The following is a 20,619-nucleotide window of genomic DNA, read 5'->3' as shown; positions in this document are numbered from 1 at the left end:
CGGTGGCGCGTTTTAGCGGCCTGCGACGGATGCTGAAAAAAATATTTGAAGCGGCCCGTCCGTGCCCCCCCTTCCTGTCCCTCAGGACTTTTGAATCGGCGCTTGCACGAGTTTTTCTTTCAGCCCGTTGAACCTTTGACAGAGCGCATCCTGACACCAAAACATTTTTTTGCGCCGCTTTTTCACCGGTTCAGTTCCGATTAGCGCACATGTTCTTGGACAGGCGCCATTAACCCGTCCGAACGGACGGGAGCTCCCCAAAGCACTTTGGGATTACCGGCGAGTTCTGTACGGACAAAATCAATACATGTCTTTTACTTTTGTTTGCTTGGAGTTGTCGCGCGACATCGCCTGGCCTTGGTTGGGGGGAGTCGGGGGGAGAGGGGTTGTGTGGTTGTTGCTGTGCTGTTACAGAAAAACTGAAGAAAAAAAAAAAAAAAGAGTTTTCAAGCTGCAAACAGGCCCGGTTGCCGGTGGTGCCGATATCACAACATTTCATCACTTTGACCTGCACGTTGTAAACAAAATTGCATTGTTATTATAGAAAGAAAACCTCATTTTAAGGCGAATAAATTGGCCGACCTTGCAAATTTGTTGGCTATCTCAGCATCATGTAAGCCTCTCAATTAGGTATCGGTGACAGTTATTGCCTGTGGTGTAATTGTCCCTTCTTTTATCAGTGGAAGATTGCAAAGACAAGCACCCCCCCCTCCCCCAATACAAGCCCATCCCGCACAAAATGCTTTAACCGTCGCCCCCCTGATCTTCGGTGCGTGCCTTGAAAGAAGCCGAAATCCTCATTGAGATGTTTTTGAAGTGCGCACCTGAAGCCAAACTGCGCCTTGCATTTGAATCGAAGCGGTGTTTCATGAAAGGCAAAACGCCTCCGCCGCCGCCTCCTCCTCGGAGAGACGGCGCATGTGTTTGAAGGTATGGCTGCTGCGGAGATTTGCTTTGACCCTCTCAGGCAATTTTCAGGCTCGAGCTTCCACATTTCAGGTTCTGCACAAAAGCACCGTCCGCATGCAGCAGCACTTGGCTGCCCTGCATCATTTCGGTTGCTCATCCCTCCGGTAGCGGTTGAATGACGAAAGATTTTTTTGTTTTTGTTTTCAACCATAATGTGATGTAAAAGTCGAGTCAATGTCGATTAATCGACTATGAAAAATTGTGTTAGTGGGAGCCCTGCGCATGGTTTTCTCTTCTATTAGCCAGCCAGTCTCATCTTGTTGTCTATAGAATCGAATGTTGTAAGACGGGACATTGTAGCCAGGCTCCCAAAAAAAAAAAATGCCCTCAGACACACGACTGATGATCCGCATCTCACTTGCTCCTTTTGGCTGTCATCTCCCCCTTGGACAAAGCCTTTTGACTCCCTGCCAACCCCAACATGACCTGAAGGATTACATTCTGTCTTTTCAAATCCGACAAAAAGCCCCCAAACCACCTCGGTGCCAGTTTACCAGAGAGCCACAATGAGAGTAATCAGCACCTGGCACTTGTTTACCCGCATGCAGTCGGAATGGATTTGATGATCGTTGTGGCCTCCGCATGACTTGGAATGTTCCGAGTCACATTTTGCACGTTACCCACAAACAAAAAAGTGAGCGAATTAAAATAAGATAGAACCACTGCAGTGGCTTCGGCAGCCCATCTGAAAATCACTCGCGTCCTGGTTGAGGCGGACCCAACTCAGCCCATCCCATCCAACCGCCGCTCTTTCTCCCTCCACAGGTTCACAACAGGAACTTGTTGTCCCTGGATTTTGATCGAATCACCAGGACGGAAAAAGTCTACGACGACCACAGGAAGTTCACGCTGCGGATCCACTACGACCACGCCGGGCGGCCCACGCTCTGGGCCCCCAGCAGCCGCCTCAACGGGGTCAACGTGACCTATTCGGCCGGGGGTCACGTGGCGGGCATCCAGAGAGGCACCATGTCGGTCCGCATGGAATACGACCACAAAGGCAGAATCAACTCCAAGATATTTGCGGATGGTAAATCGTGGAGCTACACGTATCTGGAGAAGGTAAGGATTGATAAAGGAGACGTCTCTCTCTCTCTCTCTCTCTCTCTCTCTCTCTCTCTCTCTCTCTCTCTCTCTCGTTGCAAACACAACAGTGTGACGAGACACTTATCACAGAGTCAATAGCTGATGAGACACTGATCAGAGAATCAAAAGTGAAAGTGCTGGGCGGGGCTGCAAAGATGCGCGTCCAATCAGCTTCCGGGATCAATCCTCTCATGCTGTTATTGGTCAATGTCGCCCTGGGAACCAGTCATGCATACAGTCATGTACAAAACCTCAGAGTCATTCGGCATTTTTATCTGAATACAGTACTTTGGGAGAAAAAAAAAAACGCAATGTACTGAAGCCGCGATAAATGAAGCGCGATATCGATCACTGTAGCCTCATTCTTGAATTCCTTCCCGGCAGTCAATGCGCTGCATTATCAAGTTCACGCACAAATATCAGCAGAACTTCTAATTAAAACCTGTCGGCGCGCGGTGACGTTAAACTTTTGTTCCCGTCGTCTGAGAGAAAAAGTTCACCCCAGAATAGCTGGGATGAGCGGCAAGGGGTAATGTCACTTTTTATTCCCGGTTGCCAGGAAGAAAAGGTGAGAAGCGGCGGTTCTTTGCCGCCGAGACAAGTCGACGTGTTAATGGGAGCCAGTCACCTCGATGCTCGTCACTTTTTCCGGCTGCCGTCGAAAGTGTTTAAATGCCGGGATCTTGCTGTGACAATCTCGGAACACATTTGAATAGCAAGACACGAGTTGGGAGGGAAATGGATAATTACCAAGTGCCAAAGAAACGTTTCACTACCTTTAAGATTGCGGAACATCGATTCTCAAACGAGACCCTTGACGAAGCAGCGCCTTTTTTTTTTTTCTCCAATTAGCCCTCATTTTGGTTCCAAATAAAACTACAAACTGCAAGTGACGGCGCCATCAGAATGCTGAATTGAATTGCTGTTATATGGAAATCACGCACAGTTTGGTTTGGCAAAATCGACGACCCGTATGGTTCTTCAGAACAAAGAAGCAGTTGATGTGGCCGAAGGAGTGACTGTGGTTAGAATGAAAAAGAGTTGGCTGATAATAGCGTTAGTGAGACGATAACGTGCGGAAAGGCGATGAAGTCGAGCGGTGATTTTGTAGCAAAAACGGGGACACTTATTTTGAATTAAACCCACAAAAACAAGGTCAATAAATTGGTTCCGAGGATTGAACGGGCTAATTCTATTTCCATTTCTTGGTTAACGCGAGTGAATGAAGTTCCTGAACTGAGGTTTCCACTCTACTTTTTTTGAAAAGTGGCAACCTGGAACTGTAGCGGGTACATCCTGTCATGATCTGAACGGAAATGCATTCTCTTGCAGTCCATGGTGCTGCTGCTCTACAGCCAGAGACAGTACATCTTTGAATTTGACAAGAACGACCGACTGTCCTCCGTCACCATGCCCAACGTGGCCCGTCAGACCCTGGAGACAGCGCTCTCGGTGGGCTACTACAGAAACACGTACCGGCCTCCCGAGGGCAACTCCTCGGTGCTGCAGGACTACAGCGAGGAGGGCCGGCTGCTGCAGACCACCTACCTGGGCACCGGCCGACGCGTCATCTACAAGTACGGCAAGCTGTCCAAGCTTCTGGAGATCCTCTACGACACCACTCGCATCGGCTTCTCCTACGACGAGGTGGCCGGCATGCTCAAGACGGTCAACCTGCAAAGCGAAGGCTTCACCTGCACCATCCGCTACCGCCAGATCGGGCCGCTGATCGACCGGCAGATTTTCCGATTCAGCGAGGAAGGCATGGTCAACGCCAGATTCGACTACGTCTACGACAACAGCTTCCGCGTCACCAGCATGCAGGCGGTCATCAACGAAACGCCGCTGCCCATCGACCTGTACCGCTACGACGACGTCTCCGGCAAGGCCGAGCAGTTCGGGAAGTTCGGCGTCATCTACTACGACATCAATCAAATCATCACCACGGCGGTCATGACGCACACCAAACACTTTGACGCCTACGGTCGCGTGAAGGAGGTGCAGTACGAGATCTTCCGCTCGCTCATGTACTGGATGATGGTGCAGTACGACAACATGGGCCGCGTGGTGGCCAAGGAGCTGAAGGTGGGCCCCTACGCCAACACCACGCGCTACACCTACGAGTACGACTCGGACGGCCAACTCCAGGTGGTGTCCATCAACGACAAGCCCCTGTGGCGCTACAGCTACGACCTCAACGGCAACCTGCACCTCCTCAGCCCGGGCAACAGCGCTCGCCTGACGCCCTTACGCTACGATATCCGGGACCGCATAACCCGCTTGGGGGACGCGCAGTACAGGATGGACGAGGACGGTTTCCTGCGCCAGCGGGGCAACGACTACTTTGACTACAACTCGGCCGGACTTCTGGCGAAGGTGTACAACAAAGCCAGCGGCTGGAACATCCGCTACCGCTACGACGGCTTGGGCCGGAGGGTGTCCAGCCGGAGCAGCGTGGGCCACCACCTGCAGTTCTTCTACGCGGACCTGTCCAGCCCCACCCGGGTCACCCACATGTACAACCACACCAGCTCCGAGATCACGTCGCTGTACTACGACCTTCAGGGCCACCTGTTTGCCATGGAGCTGAGCAGCGGCGACGAGTTCTACGTGGCCTGCGACAACATCGGCACGCCTCTGGCCGTGTTCAGCGGCTCGGGTCACATGATCAAGCAGGTGCTCCACACGGCGTTCGGCGAGATCTACCTGGACACCAACCCCGGCTTCCAGGTCATCATCGGCTACCAGGGCGGCCTGTACGAGCCCCTCAGCAGGCTGGTGCACATGGGCCGCAGGGACTACGATGTCCTCGCCGGCCGCTGGACCACGCCCGACCACGACGTGTGGAAACGTCTAAACAGCGGCCACATTGTGCCGTTCAACCTGTATATGTTCAAAAACAACAACCCGCTCAGCAACAATGAGGAGATCAAGTGCTACATGACGGGTAAGTCACGCGGCCTCGTGGTATAGACACAGCCGCCGGAGAATTTTCAATCGCTGTCTGGAACAAATGGAACAAAACCAACACAACAGCGTGCCTTCTTAAGGCCACTTTTTCAATCGCTGTCTGGAACAAATGGAACAAAACCGACACAACGCATGCAGTCACCGTCACAGATACTGATATTTTGGTATTAGCCATAAAGCTTTTGCGTCACAGATACTGAGGCAAATTTTTTGTTTTTTTTTAAATCACTGATCGATACTTTACGAATTGTAATCTGTCCTGAGGGGATGACTGGAAGCAAACCTCATTTCAATCCTCCAAGAACATGTTTTTTTTTTCATATGAAACATTTCTACGAGCATATAAATCTCAACATAGGGCGCGAGCAACCTCAACCTACAGTCACTGCCGTTGTCCGCGGGGTGGGTGTGTGTAGCTAAATAGAAATAGCAATGCCGGCAGATGTTAGGTGAGTCCCACCAGGGCGATCAATAATGCATACAAGTTTTTTATGGTGCTAAAATTACACATGTCAAGGGGGAAAGAGAGAGCCACACATCTCGTCCCCCCCCCCCCCACCGCACCCCTCCTTGTGAGAGTGTTGCTGCGCGCAGTGCACCGAGTGACACTCACTTCAGGGTGACAGCGAGCCTCAGAACGCCACGCAATTTGCATTCGCATACAAATCTCTGCTCTGGAAATCACACCGACTGCCAAGTGCTGCTGCGTTTGGGCGAAATGTTGTTCTCAGCCGTTGTCTTGATGTCACCAGAGGACTTAATTTGGGCGCACCGAATCACAAGTCAGAGATCAAGCATTCAGGTCACCGAGAGACAAAAAGGCCACGCAGAATGTTCCCGGTTGATCAGCCTCTTATTTACACTTCTTTCCTTGCGTCGCGGCTTGTTTGCCCGAGGAAATGTGCCGTGCTGATGACAATTGGCAAGCCGGGATGCTAATGAGCACGTTAAACGGCATCAAATTGGAGCTGCAAATGTCACTTTGGAACTATTATATGCTACAATGGGCTTTCAAATATCCCTGCTTGCAACGCGTACGCCTGCATGAAGCTCCATCTTTGTCTCAGCTTGTTATGCTATTGAGATGCGCCAAAGATTATTTGCAGGGATGGGCATTCCGTCCCTGGGACGGAACAGGTTAAGTATGGGGTGTCGGGAGGCAAAATAACACGGCGAGAGTGTAGCCAAACACAAAAATTTTCTTGACGGGCTAGCGCACAACCTTTTTCATGTCAACAGTATTTTTATGGTGAAATTCAGAACAGACCTTCGACTCTGCAGTGGATTAACAGACAAACCTGCGGTTTTATGTACTCAAAGGAAACAATTCAGAGATCACTTCATAGCTCATTTCTGTGTGCCAGGGGAGGAGGCAAAACGCTCAGAAAAGCCGCCCGGAGAAGAAGTGGCAGCAGAATGGATTTCTTGAAACAGTCGCCAAGTTCACTCGTCGCAGCGTTTTTCTCGCTCGGAGCAAAACAACACGACACTCCAGTCGGATCCTCGCAAATTGCCTCAGCCGCGTCTCCCTCCCAAATCGTTTGTGCGCGCGTTGTGTTTACACACCGACGTGTGTGTTGCCGATCATGAATAACAAGGAATCCGTGCTATAGACAATACCAGGGGAAATAAACGTGGGTTTTTTTTTTCTGCCTCGCTTCTTTACCATTTAGGACTGAATGACATTTGGATGCTAAGCAGACGTGTTGATATACAGCTGTGGAGGGAGCGCCTCGGCTGTGACTGTTGGCACTGGCATTTCCATCCATTTCATTCAATCACCAAGCTCCGTTTTAAACAAATTCTTATTAAAAAAAAAAAAAAAAAACCCAGAAGGGAAAAAAAAAAAAAGCAAGTCATTTGTTAGGTGCTGTCAAACGTGGTAAAAGTACTCGCACTCTGCTTAAAAGGGGAATTTGCCAAACCTGCTAGCAAGATTTCACTCATTTACTCCTGTCAGGTTATAACTTATTTTTTATGTTTTTTTTTTTAATTCAGGATATTCTTGACATGCATAAGTCCATAGGTAATACAAGAGCAATACAAAACAGCATCACAAAACATACTAAATTAGCTAACAATTGTTAGCTAAATCGTTAGCTAAAAACTCCTAATGCGTTTTTGTTTTTGATTTTTCCCCCAGAGTAGCTGAATGTATTTTTTTTAAGGCCAGAAGGTGATGAAATTTCACTTGCAACAAGACACAACACATTCACACCACAGTTTTGGGGGAGCTGACATTATGTTCGCACTTCTCTTCGCGGAATATCTCACGTCATCGTAGCAAATGCGCCCACGTCGCCGCGCTCCCCGTTTATTTTCCCCGCTTCAACCCATAAATCCAAATGTCAAGCGGCGACTTTCCACCTCAAGTAGAACAAGCAGAAATTATCCGTTTTCAAATGTAGGAAGTAAAAGTAGTAAGTTGTCCGAAAATAAATATTCAACTACAGTAATAAAGTATTAGTACTTGGTTAGCATGAAACGCGATAGTGCCAATTGTTGTGCCAAAACGCCATTCTTTCAAACTCCTTTGATGTTCTCCATGAACATGATGGGAAGATTCCAGTGGCACCTTGAACCAAGCGGCGGGTGGGCCGGCTGCTATTTGAAGCGTCACATTATGGTGCCAACCTCCGATGCCTTCCGCATCTCATTAGAAGACAGAATATTCCCTCAGTCTCAGCTGCTCATAAATGACACCATATTATGGGCTATAATTATCCATCTCGGGCGTCGTTTGCCGTCGGCGAACGTCCGCCCCCAACCCGACCCCCCCCTCCGCGGCGCACACGGCCGAGTGGCACCTGTGGGAAGGGACGTGAGTCAGTGTAGACGTCTGGAGGATTTATTGCATCTTGTCTGCTTTTGCAAACAAACGCACTGCCACAGTGAGACCAATTGTACGAAGCAGATGAAAAGAAAACGTGTTTTGCATTTTATTTGCAAAACGGTTCCCAGGTGTCTGCGACGTACATCGTCAAAAATACCCCAAGGGTTAAGAATCACATCAGTGCGTCAGACAGCACTTTGACATGAGAGAGCATCAGGTGCGCTGTGGGAAATGATCAAATTTCATTTCATTTGTCTGAAAACGATGATTTATTTCCAACAGATAATGTACCTGTGTTTTTCTGTCCATGCACAATTAAATGCTATTTCACTTGAAAGCAGAAGAAGACACAATAAATCCCCGTACCCACCCGTGAATAATAGCTAAGGGGTCCAAACCTTTTTGGGTCAGGTGTCAATGTGGGGATGGATTACACCGTGACCCAAAGCCGTAAAAAAGGAACATCTGCACGCTCTTTGTTGTATCCATATTGCACGATTTATAGACGACATTATCCGAGTTTTCCATTTCATGTTTATATCACAGGTCAGTTTTTGGCATTTTGTAAATAGATCATTGGGCAAAATAGGCTGTTCTTTTGCCACGGACAAGAATCTGAATAAGGAGATATTTACTGGATCGTACGGTGCAACGAGATGGAACAGACGCAACCCGTTCAAGAGAAAGGGGGAAAAAAAAAAAAAAAAAACAACGGGGGTACAGAACGGGAGCCTGCCGGGTGGCCTTTTACAGCGCCCTGTTTTCTTAGATGAAAAGAAACCCAGACATGAGGAAGAGGAAGGGAAAAAAACAGCCCCAGACTAAGCTCCTGCAGGGGGGCACAGTATGAGTTTGGATTTAAAAAAAAAAAAAAAAAAACTTAGCGAACAGGCAGACATGAATATACGGCATCGAGCGACTTGAATACTCGCACATGTGCAAGTGGGGTCGTGGGAGTATCGGGCAGAGAACAGCCCAGCCCAGATGCACCCGAGCAAGGAAGGAATGGGAACGGATATCAGGATATCGCCAAACAACTAGGCGTAGCGATACTTGGTATCCGAATCAGTGAGTACTCAATACTCGGTATGGGTCTGAAAAGTGGGATCACACATCCCAAGTAAAAGCGCAATTTTTTTTTTTGGAGTCTTATTGTGTTGTCTGTCGCCTTCACCGCAGATGTGAACAGCTGGCTGGTGACCTTCGGCTTCCAGCTCTACAACGTCATCCCGGGCTATCGCAAGCCAAACACGGAGACGGTGGAGCCGTCCTACGAATTGCTCCGCACGCAGATCAAGACGCAGGAGTGGGACAGCACCAAGGTGAGTCCAGCGCCAGTCGTGACATCATTAGCGACCGAGACGTGCTATCAGGCCCCTGCAAAAACAACCCAGTGAGCCGGGTCCTGGCCTCTTGTCCTCATCTTGGGCATGGGGGGGGGGCAAAGGGGGGGGTCAGGCTAAACAGCCCTTGTAATTGTCCTGCCATTAGGGAAATTCACTCTCCCTTCCCTCCACCAACGGCTATTGATTTCATCTCAAGTCTTACACCCTCAGCCAAGGTCTGCGAATTAGCAGACACGCTCCGATTCCCGCGCTTTAGCGAGGCCTTTAAAGTTAACCCCCCCCCCCCTCCCCTCCCATCCCCCGGTCGTCTGAATTATTGAGCAGGCCACTATTGTCGCCCGGGCTTGTGTTACAGCGAGACAAGCGACCGCCGCCCGTCAGATTGGTGTCGGCAGACACTCTGGCTGCCACCTCCACTCGGTGTCATCCATTAGTGAACGCTGAGCCGACGGCCCAGCCGCAGTCAGCCGAGGCCTTTGAAAAAAACCAACATGAGAGAGGATCAGAAATGAAAGCGCTATTTGGACACAATTGATGAATCGTCGGATTGCATTCGGGCACAACGTAATGAACGTATACTGGCCACTTGAAAATAGAAGCAACTGGAAGCATTAACAAATGACCAAAACGATCGGGTCCGACCGAGTGGGATTTTTTTTTTTTTGGCAGAGGGACAAAAAAAAAATGAAGATAATCCATTCAACAGACAATGTACAATGAATATTTAGGTTTTTCTGAAACGTCCTCGCTCTAAATTACAATGCATGGTCAAATCGGCGTTGCGCAAGCTTTTATATCTCAATCAACAAATGAAACTTATCTCCAAACGCCGATGCGCGAGAAGGGAATTCCACTTTTGTGCACATCCAGCAAAGATTACAGGGGACGGTTTTCTGCTCTCGCTCGTTGCGTGAACCTCAGCCAAGGTGCCCATCTGCAAAGCGGCAAAGGCAACTGAGGAAATGGCTCATTCAATCCAACGACATTTGCATTTCAAATATATCCAAGGGAGACATGATGGGGAAAGTCATTGTCGTAGATTAGACAGAAAAACGCCCCCCCCCCCCCACACACACACACACCCCCGTCATCTCCCCCCCAATTGAAAGGCTTTGTCAGTGTTTCCCAGCACCTCACAAGTCATCTTTTAATCACCACTTTCAAAATCCAGGAAAGAAAACCATCCTGGATTCTTGCGTCCTCCGCGACGACTCGCTCAACACAATCGATTGTCAAGATGGGGACGGCTAATCATCACGTCTCGCTTCCCTAATTTGATGGTTTTCCAATTATAACTCCATCCTTGTGCGGGGTCTCTTATATGTACCGTATGTCAATCGCTATTTTAGCCGAGCTTGAAATCTTGCCACTTAACGGGCATCTTTCTGTGTTTCCTCAAATGGAAGCTCTCACTTTGAGGTCATCGGACGCATATCCGCGCGCCAATTACGAAGGGAAGGACGAATAAATCTCTGTCAGGATTATTTTCAGTGAAAACTGCAGCAATGCGACTAATTCGGGAGCTTTCATTTGATGGGGAAAACTCGGATCTGGTTTCGTTTACTTGCGCTTCGCTGGCCAAGCATGAAAAATGGCTGTTGAGGGCCCGGGAGAGATGAGGTCCTGTGCCGTGCAAGGCTCGCATTTTGGGTCAGGCCCGGGGCTGGATTTGTACCCCCCCCCCCACCCACACTGTGCGGATGACAGTCCGCTCCGGGGGGTACGCCATGGGGCGGAGGAGGGCATATCCCCCCTTCTGCCCCGTCTGCTCGTGGGACGGCTGACCCGCTCTCACTCATCGGGGGCAGGATGCAAATATGGAGCGACGGGGTAGATCAGGCATGTTACCGCATATTGCCTGGACCACCCTGACCCCCGCCCTCCAAGCTAAGTAGTTGACAGAAAAGAAACACTAAGCAAAAATTTAGCGCAGAGTTTTTGGTACGTCGGACTACAGTCGTCCCCCCTTTCGCCGTTTGCTGACGTGTACTTTTGCTTTCCAGTCGCTGCTTGGTGTCCAGTGCGAAGTCCAGAGGCAGCTGAAGGCCTTCGTGAAGCTGGAGCGCTTCGGCCAGATCTACGACGCCAAGAGCGCCGGCTGCCCCCAGGCCGAGGCCAAGACGGCGTTCGCCTCGGCGGGCTCCATCTTCGGCAAGGGCGTCAAGTTCGCCATCCGGGACGGCCGCATCAGCACGGACATCATCAGCCTGGCCAACGAGGACGGGCGTCGCATGGCGGCCGTGCTGAACGACGCCGTCTACCTGGAAGCGCTGCGCTACACCGTGGCCGGCATGGACACGCACCACTTTGTCAAGCTGGGCTCGGTGGAGGGCGACCTGGGCCTCATCGGCATGGCGGTGGGCCGGCGCACGCTGGAGAACGGCGTCAACGTGACGGTGTCCCAGGTGAACGCCGTGCTCAACGGCCGCACCCGCCGCATCACCGACATCCAGCTGCAGTACGGCGCGCTCAGCCTCAACACGCGCTACGGCAGCAGCGTGGACGAGGAGAAGGCGCGCGTGCTGGAGGCGGCGCGCCAGCGCGCCGTGGCGCAGGCGTGGGCGCGCGAGCGCCAGAGACTCCGCGACGGCGAGGAGGGCTCGCGCACCTGGACCGAGGGCGAGAAGCAGCAGCTGCTGGGCTCGGGGAAGGTGCAGGGCTACGACGGCTATTACGTGGTGTCCGCCGAGCAGTACCCCGAGCTGGCCGACAGCGTCAACAACGTCCACTTCATGAGACAGAGCGAAATGGGCCGCAGGTGACATGAACGCGCTTGCGTGGCCCGACGGACTCTCGCGGATGACGGTGGACCTCTTGCCAAAGACAATTCGGTACGCCGCCCGTTTGTTTGTTTGTGTGTGCAGCTTGGTTTCGAATAGAAAATCTGAACAAAAGAAAAAAAAAAAAACAAAAAAAAAACAATAAGACAAAAACAATGGGGTGCGTTGAATACGTGTGATCGTCCCTGACAGTTTCAATCGGCAATCAGAAATCAAAAACTGGAAAAGCGACTGATAGTTGTGATTCGGGTTGTTGTTTTTTTTCCAACAGCCAAAAAAAGAAAGACAGATTTTTAATATTTTCGTCTCAGATGGAAACTATGAAATTGAAAATCCATCCACAAAACGCAAATATATTTCAATCGTTTGTTCCGTCGATAAATGGAAAAATTCGCTACATTTTTATTTTGTACATTACAAAACATTCGTGATAAAAAAAAAAAAAAAAAAAGCAACAAAATAACAATCACACAACATCACGCCAGCCTTTTTGAAACTGATTCAGTGACCGGTCGTTGTTTTCCAAAGTGAAAGCAGTTGATTGATGAAAAACAAAAGTTCAGGCCGATACATGGAGAGACAGCAAAATCGCACAAAAATTACTCTTGATTGGCTCACATCAGAGCAATTTGCACAAACTGAAGTTAAACAACGGCTCTAAACGATGAATCGGTTCATCAAATGGTTGTCGATTGATTTGATCATCGATTAGTTGTCGTTTCATCCATTCATTTTGACACCTGTCATTTTAATATTAAACTGGTTCATTTTACACCCCGGCGTTCGGTGCATTTGGGACCTTCACCGGTTATCGAAAACGTCACTTCCCGACAAAAAGGCCCGACGACTGCAGCGTACACGTCAACTGCAGCAGTTCAGAATCGATATTTATGACCAAAACCTGAAATACAATCCATCATACTCACCTCAGATGCCAATTATTAAATGTATTCACGAATGCAGATCACTGCAGAGCGGTTTTGCCGGCCGAAGTTGGATGTCACAGAAAACAAAATGCCGACGTTACCGTGGGCCGGCTCGAAATCCGAGTTGAATTTACACCAAGCAGCGCTACCGATACTGAAGACCTTGGCCAGAGTAGATTGCCATGGCAGCGCACGCAGGCTGAAAACTGATTGTACTAAAATAAAAAAATTTTAAAAAAATCTGACACCGTTTATGTTTGTACATAGCAGAGAAACGCCACCAAATGAATTGAAGAGACTCTCGGGAAAGAATGAATACAATTTCCTGGAGCATGGTTGCGTTCGCTTGTTAGTCGGCAAATGGTTGAGCAAAAAATGACAGTAACGATGTTGTGAAAGCAATTTGTAGTCAGATCGACAAAAATTGGTTCAAGATTCTGTTCAGTGTCAGATACGGCAAATGGATACAGTCACGTTTCAAAAACGTGACAGGGCTGATGGTTAGCAAGCTAACAATTTTTGCTAATGCTCGTTACCAAACATCGAGCTCACATGAACCTGAGCCATTAAATATGAAAATCTAATTACGTCCCGCACCTCGTTTTTACATCTTGCATTTTTTTTTGCGTTTTAGGCTGGAATTGAAATTTTGGCGAAACAAATTAGCTTTTTTTATTTTATTTTATTTTATTTTTTTTTTATTGCCGATGGACAACGGAACGAATGAACGATAGGCGCATTGCATCGTTCGAGTACCCTCCTCCTTTTCCCCCAAGATTCTTAAACAGTCTTTGCCCTCCGAGGACGGCTGGTGGAGGATCTAAACCACATTTTTCTGACTTTGCCTCCTCCTACCGGCGAGCCGTTGGGAGTCGTTCGTCGGCTCAGATTGTTTTGTCTCAGCTCGCCCTTTTCTGCCTTCTTCTTCAGCCAAGGAGATTCCCTGTCTTTTAATCACCTCTTTTCTTTCGTTTCAAGTAAAAAAAAAAGATTTTTTTACTTGAAACTTGTCGCACATCGGGAACGAGAGACGTGGTGCCGGGCGAGGAGGCTTTTCAGTGTTTTCCTTGTGGATTGCTGAATGGTCAAAAGTGCTTAAAAAAGAAAAAAAAAAGAAAAAAAAAGAGCTAATTTAAGGGATTTGCAAGCAGTTTTTTTTAAAAATTGTGTGTTTTACTTTTTTTTTTTAAATGCAAAGAAAAAGTGCTCCTCTTTCATTTTCACTGGTTACAAACAACCAACACACAGGGTCACTTCCTGGTTTTTCAGTTGATCAGTCGTGATAATAAATTAGCCCACAACAGATGTGAACTTTTCAGACAAATGTGAACCCATGTGTGTCATTGTTGTACTTCAACAATAAATGATGAAAGGTGGGCCAAGTGTATTTTCACGCGGTAACGGCGACAGTATTCCCGTATGTGCTGCTTTTGCATTGCTGACAGGACGAAAGAGATGCTACGTGGACAGAAGTAATGCGTCGCCGCCTCTGAATCAACTCGGATGTAGCGGAGCGGGGTCAAGCGAGGCCCATCGTGAATTTGGTTTGGCCCGAAAATCTCAAGCGCAGGTCAGGGTGTCCACTTTTGTCCAGGCGGTGCACTTTGCCTTAACGGAACCCAATGCACGGGGCCAGCGGGTGTTCCTGGTCCTGTTTACATTCAGTTGGGCGGCGTCTTGATCCCACGTGACAACAAGGACAATTGAAATGTCACAACGTCACTTGACTGCACGCCTCTTGATCTGTCCATCAAAAGCGTTGAGTCGTTTTTGTGTCTTTTTGATTTGTATGTTCAATGATGGGTGCACTAAGAACAGTTTGTTTTTTTTTGTTTGTTTGTTTGGTTTTTTTTTTTGTCCTGTTCGCTTCGTTGAATTTCCAGACTCATTTTGTTTGAGTTTGCAACACTGTGTTCTTTCTTCCTACTTTCTCGGACCGTGTAAATACAAAGATGAGTCAAGCAGCGCGCTGTAAATGAAAAACATGCAAACTGTAGATACCGCTTGGAGCTACATCCTGTGTAGTCTTATGAAGGTAGAACGAGAAAAAAAAATAAATAAATAAAGGGAATATTTTGTGTTTATCTTCTTGTGTCTTGTGTTCTGTGTCACACTGAAAATTGTGCACACCGACAGCTCAATATTGGCACGATTGAGGTTCCTTTATTTTTGTTGGGGTTTCTTTTAGGTTGCCATACAATGATGCACTAAAATGAGCAGACATTTTCCTTTATCGGTTCTTTTTTTGTGTGTGTGTATGGATAATTATTTGGCCAAATTAACATAAAATTAAGTGTCTTTTAAAACACGCTGGAGAAGTGAAGCAAATAATTTAATACATTTAAAACTAAAGGTTTTACAAATCATATTTAAAATTTGATCAGGAACTGTTCTATTACAGATGAAACCGTGTTGATAAATATATATTTCTCCCAGTTTTGAAGAAGGTTTCTATCGACGGTATGTAGCTAGCTAGCTAGCCACGCCTACTTCTGGTGAGTGGTGTACAGGTTTTTGTCTCTTGTTTATTCGCTTGTTGTAGGAAATGAACAAAATAGTAACACATTTAACTTGCCTCAGAAACAAAGTAAACTTAAAAAATACTGCATTCAAATAGAAAATAATGATGTTGGGGCTGGGTTGTCACCAGGTTAGCCCGTGTTAGCTGCCCTGGAACATCTCTTAAAGTGTCAAGTGCTTTTGTTTTTTTTTGGTTTATTTATTTTTTTTGTTTTGTTTTGTTTTTTTTAACTTAACTAACCAGCTGTATCCAGGTGGGAGAAAGTTGCCGAATTCCCCAAACGGGGCAAGGTTTCCCTTGATTAACTTGAAAAAAGGCAGAATAATTCAGCACCTCATGTGGGTGAGGAAGATAAATCAAGTGTCAAAAACAGTTCTACAGAACAAACAACTGCAAGACTGCTGAGTAAAGTGAACAGTTTAAACTCAAACATTATTTCTGTTTCTTTCAAAATGGACTGACATTCTTTTCTAGCCAATGAGCAGCCAGCTAACTGTGACTACCCCCGCCCACTTCCAAACCGGCTCACACTGGATTCGGTGAGCAGTAACAAATGTCAGAATGCCAAAAACTGGTGTTCAGAGAACATTGCGAGAATGCTTAATAGCCACTCCATCCCACATGTATGTATAAAATATTTGACTTTGGTTGTGTTAATTCGCAAAACATAATGGCTAGCATGCTAGCTGACATGAGGGGTTGAGCATGCTATCCATTTTAGTATCAAAAGAGCTACCCACATCTGAATTTCCATGTCATCTTTTGAATCTACTTGTCTGTTGAACTGTACGGCTGGTCTTCCATCATCCCCTTCAAAACAATTCACCTGAAATAATCACTCAAGAATCACTCTTCCTTGGTCAAATGACTTCGAAATGTTTGTTTACCCGTGGTGCCGTCGGCGCTACGGCCACACAAAAAGTACTGGACGTGTGCTGTCGTGGCGCAAAGTTTTTCTCCAGCACATCTCGGGCAAAAGTTGTTCCTGCTGACAACTCTCATTTCGCCGCAGCGAGACATTTTTGTTTACGCCTGCAGGCGTGCACACAACGGCTGGAATCATAATGACAACAAATTCACCTCGGCCCCGCTTACCTGAGAAAGCTGGCAAGGGCCTGCTGGAAGCAACCGAAAGTGCAAATTCCAAGCAAAATGGCCGACTTCCTGTCTGTGATGAATCACCCGACATTTCATGGGCGCCCTCTCCTACTGAAGGTGAGTGTCTGTTGGGCTTCTAGCAATTCGTCGGAAAAAAAAAAAAGTGTATGTTTCGACAAATATATCTTAAATGGCATATTTGCCTAAATGACAGCAAACGCAGTGACAGGTGATTAAAAGAAAGAAAAAAATGTGATGAATAACCGGGTGGACATTTGCTGTCATCCCGTTAATCTGTGGACTTGTACACGGAATAAAAACGGTCTAATTGCGCTTTATATTGATTAAAGCGACATGGAAAGCACAATGGCTATAAATAACCTCCTTTTATCCTAATGCAATTTATATCGTACAAGGGAAGAAAAAAAATTAAATGTGGCCATTGTCTTGTTTTAAAATAGAAGTAATTTAGGTCGCATCAATCAAATAATTCTGTGATTTTTTTTTTTTTTTTTCATTTGGACCACCGGGGGCAACCGTTTTGTTATATCGTTGGTTGCAAGAGGAGGTGGCAAAAGGGCAGCGTTTCTACAACTTGAAGCCATTTATCTTGTTGCAACCCCCCCGAGACCCTGGTTGTCATTGTAACGGTCGCCGTATTCACCTATGACCCAGCTGTGAGCAGATTTGCTCCAAACAGGCTAATTTAACTCACCGTTAATGCGTGTGTTTCACAACTCTCCCACCATTTGCAAACCTAATTAGGACATCTGTTTTAAATAGAAAAAAAAAAAAAGCCTCATATGTCTCCTCTAAAGTCTTCCAAAAAATGGAGATAATAAATGTCCACGTTTCTAAAACTGAACTTTGTATTCAACATGACAAACAGCAGAGCACGTTTTGTACCTGTGTTCAAATTAGATGAACAGCAGCAGTCTTGCTCGCTCGAAAATAAGTGAAAGGTCGCCGCGGTCTTCTCATTCACTTCCAAAATAGCCGAAACTGCAAATGAAAGTGTAACACCTGCCGTCTCTCAACTTGCAGCGATGTTTATTTTTCCCGACAATGAGCACTGTTTTGCACAGAAAAGGGGCCCACCTGTTGTACACCGTGCAGCAACTCTGAGCCGCTGCTCGGAAAAAAAAAAAACAAAAATCTGCGCACTGGCTACGTTTCAAGACTCGCCACGCGGGTGAGCGGCCCGCATCTGTTGTGCGACTGAGCGGACAGCGGGACGAGCTCATCTTTTAATCATCCGGGTCTCGCGTTCCCGCCGCCATGCAAATGATGGCGCCGTAATAAAAGCTTAATGGCGCAGGGGATAGTAACGCGAGCGGCTATTGAGGGAACGCGCCGAAAGTCCCCGAAGGTTCTCGGTCTCGTTTGGAAGCCCCCGCCACCGCGCGCCGTTAAGAGTCGACACAAATGAAACCCAATTGCTCGTTTTTTAAAATGTCACTGTTGCGCGGGTCAGGCGGAGGTCGGCGGTGTCTTTCGCGCGTGCTAATGGGAGGCAAATGTGCACAAGGAGCAGGATTGGGCAAGCTACGTGGAAAATGTAGTGAGCTAAAGTACAAATGATTCCGCATTAAATGACGCTTCACCGCATTGAAGCTACGCCATTGCAGAAATGTGGCGACACGCGCACGCAAACATGCACAGTTTCGTTCTAATATTGGCAACATTGCGTTGCTAGCTAGTGTTATGTTAGCCCTGGTACTAAGGTTGCCACCTTTCAGATCTAAGGGACACTACTCACGTGGAAAAAGCATTTGTGCCAAAGAAATTTGAGGGTTTAGCCCTGAAATGCATAGAATCACGTTTTTTTTGGGGGGGGGGGGCACTATTTAGCGTCATATTCGCCTCTGCGCCATGGGGTCACTTGGTGGTCAAGTACGGCAGGAGAAGTCAATAAAGCATTTTGATGTACTTCAAGTTAAAGTGCTTTATTAGCAATGAACGATATTTTTTTTAATAGACTAGAAAGGGGCGGGGCTGCCTACGTGCAGGTGGACAGAGGATTTGGTGCACCGCCAATACCATGTTCCTGTCTTTCATATTTCTTTTATTTTGTTCATTGTTGTTACATTTATTGTTTGTGTTTGGGTGTGACAGACGCATGGGACAACTAGGAAAAAAAGAGGAAAAAAAACGCTTTCCTGTATTGAACCAGTTTTTCCATATTTTTCAAACTTATGAGGAATTTTCAAGTCTTAAAAATGTATCCGTCACAGACGCCACACATGACGAAAAAAAAAAAATTACAAATATTTCAAGTTCATTTATTGTCAGCCACTTCACAGCATTTGTACTTTTTCAACACTCCGAGAAGAAGTCAAAATGTCGGAGAACAATTCAGCGACCCGCCCAGGTTCAGTACAGTTTGGGAATGTGGAGCTGCAGTCTTCTGGTCGAAGAGCTCGAGAAAGCTCGCGGCGTGGGAGGTAACCGGAGCCTCAGCTGCGCTTGTCGCGCTCAACCTGACAGGTGTGAACAATCAAATGTCACTTTTTGTATTTTCACGTGGCTCGGGCTAAGCTCAAATTCCGCCGGCCGATGGCGCCTCCGTCGTTGACGTGAGCGGTATCGACAGCGCATCTGAGGCGGTTACGAGGTCACCCGGGATAAGAATCTGCTTTAATGTGTTCAGACAGCGTTTCATGTCGCACTTCATAGCCATGACAAAGTAGGTGTCAGCGAGCGGCGCACTAATGAAGGCGTCTCAACGTCGCCGCGACGCCAAGCAAAGGAGGGGGGGCGGACACGCTCACGTCCGCGCCACGAGTCAAACGAGCCATCGTCACGCTTGCGCGCCGTGTTAATAAGCACGTTTCAATCCCGTGTCACTTTTTGATACCATAGAGCAACATTTTTCAAGTCAAAGCACATAGCTTTAGAAAAGTCTTGTGATTCGCCTCCAAACGAACACGTCCGCCAGCGAACTCCCCGTACTCACAGGGGATGCGGTCCAGACCAGGGTTAGAATAGTTTGGGATTTTTCAAGATATTTAGTTTTTATTTCGGTTTGACTTTTAATTTTGAGATTAATTATAATTCTAGTTTGGTTTTTACAGCAAGTTTGTTAGTTTTTATCAGCTTTTTTGGTAGTTGTTTTTGTTAGTTTTAGTGTTAGCTTTAGTTTTTTTTTTTTTTTTTTAGAGATGGAATATTTGTGAAGTACAAGATAAAAAGAAAAGAAGCGTAACTGCAATTCCCACACAACAGTAATACTGACATAAATACATTCAAATCCACCCCAAAAGCTCATGTCAGATTTCAATTGACAAAAATGAAAACAAATTACATTTTTTGCCATAATTATACATATTGGAACATACAAAATAAAAAAGACAAGCATAAAACATGTAGAATAGTTGGAGTGTACTGTATGTGTGCATTCAAGTGCCTTAAAGAGGGTGAAGTGGCCACGTGTGAGTGTCTTGTTGTGAGCTGTGGCCAACAGCAGCTCCTCTCTGAGTGTACTCATTGTCTTGATCCAAACGATTCCTAGAAAATCACCCTTTTTTCTTCTTGATGGACATTGCCGTGAGGCATATCCCAAGTGAGTCATTTCGAGTATGCGGTGTGAATGCAGCCTTATATCCGCCACATTTCTCGACGCTCCCCTCACCGTGCACAATCTTCATTTGTGATATGGAGGAGTCTTAACTTTTATTGTGTTTTTCTCTAAAATGACATTTCCAGAGTTAAGTCGAACATCATCTGATGCCCTTGTACACTGACAGTTCAAAATGCTGCTCGGGGCGAAGCGGGGAGGGGAGGGGTGCGAGAGGGTATACAGTATTTTGGTACTTATTGCAGCAGTCTGACCTTTGCGATCACATTCGCGAACACGCTCACATCCACGCGCGTATGCACGGCGCCTACAAAGGAGGCCGTGTCACGAGTGTCCCAAGTCCAAATTACAGTGCGCGAGCTGTGTGTTGCGTCCAACAAGATCGTTTCTTGCGCTGGTGGTAATGGCTTACAATCGGGAGGAGAGCACGTTTTCACTCACTTATCATTAGCGTCATCAGCGGGGGTAAATGAAACGTATCATTTGGGTGGAGGTGGGGGGGCAGGGTGGGGG

The 20,619-nt window shown here is 47.2% G+C and overlaps 2 protein-coding genes across 2 annotated transcripts in view; both read left to right on the top strand.

Annotated features, from left to right (window-relative positions):
* Positions 1-12,420, top strand: part of tenm4 (teneurin transmembrane protein 4) — a 164,929-nt gene extending 152,509 nt beyond the window's left edge. The window contains exons 30-33 of the mRNA XM_019887308.1: positions 1,735-2,031; positions 3,388-5,002; positions 9,038-9,180; positions 11,208-12,420. Of these exons, the coding sequence (XP_019742867.1) occupies positions 1,735-2,031; positions 3,388-5,002; positions 9,038-9,180; positions 11,208-11,966 (2,814 nt within the window). The 3' untranslated portion in view covers positions 11,967-12,420. The remainder of the gene's footprint in view (positions 1-1,734; positions 2,032-3,387; positions 5,003-9,037; positions 9,181-11,207) is intronic.
* A 3,553-nt stretch (positions 12,421-15,973) lies between these two features.
* The window catches only part of nars2 (asparaginyl-tRNA synthetase 2, mitochondrial), a 14,110-nt gene continuing 9,464 nt past the window's right edge, over positions 15,974-20,619 (top strand). Inside the window, exons 1-2 of the mRNA XM_019887336.1 lie at positions 15,974-16,054; positions 16,470-16,646. Of these exons, the coding sequence (XP_019742895.1) occupies positions 16,584-16,646 (63 nt within the window). The 5' untranslated portion in view covers positions 15,974-16,054; positions 16,470-16,583. The remainder of the gene's footprint in view (positions 16,055-16,469; positions 16,647-20,619) is intronic.

Source organism: Hippocampus comes, unplaced genomic scaffold (genome assembly GCF_001891065.2).
Source record: "Hippocampus comes isolate QL1 unplaced genomic scaffold, H_comes_QL1_v1.1 scaffold194, whole genome shotgun sequence".
Lineage (NCBI taxonomy): Eukaryota > Metazoa > Chordata > Actinopteri > Syngnathiformes > Syngnathidae > Hippocampus > Hippocampus comes.
The sequence above is the reverse complement of the archived record's forward strand: the minus strand, read 5'-3'. Positions and strand labels throughout refer to the sequence as shown.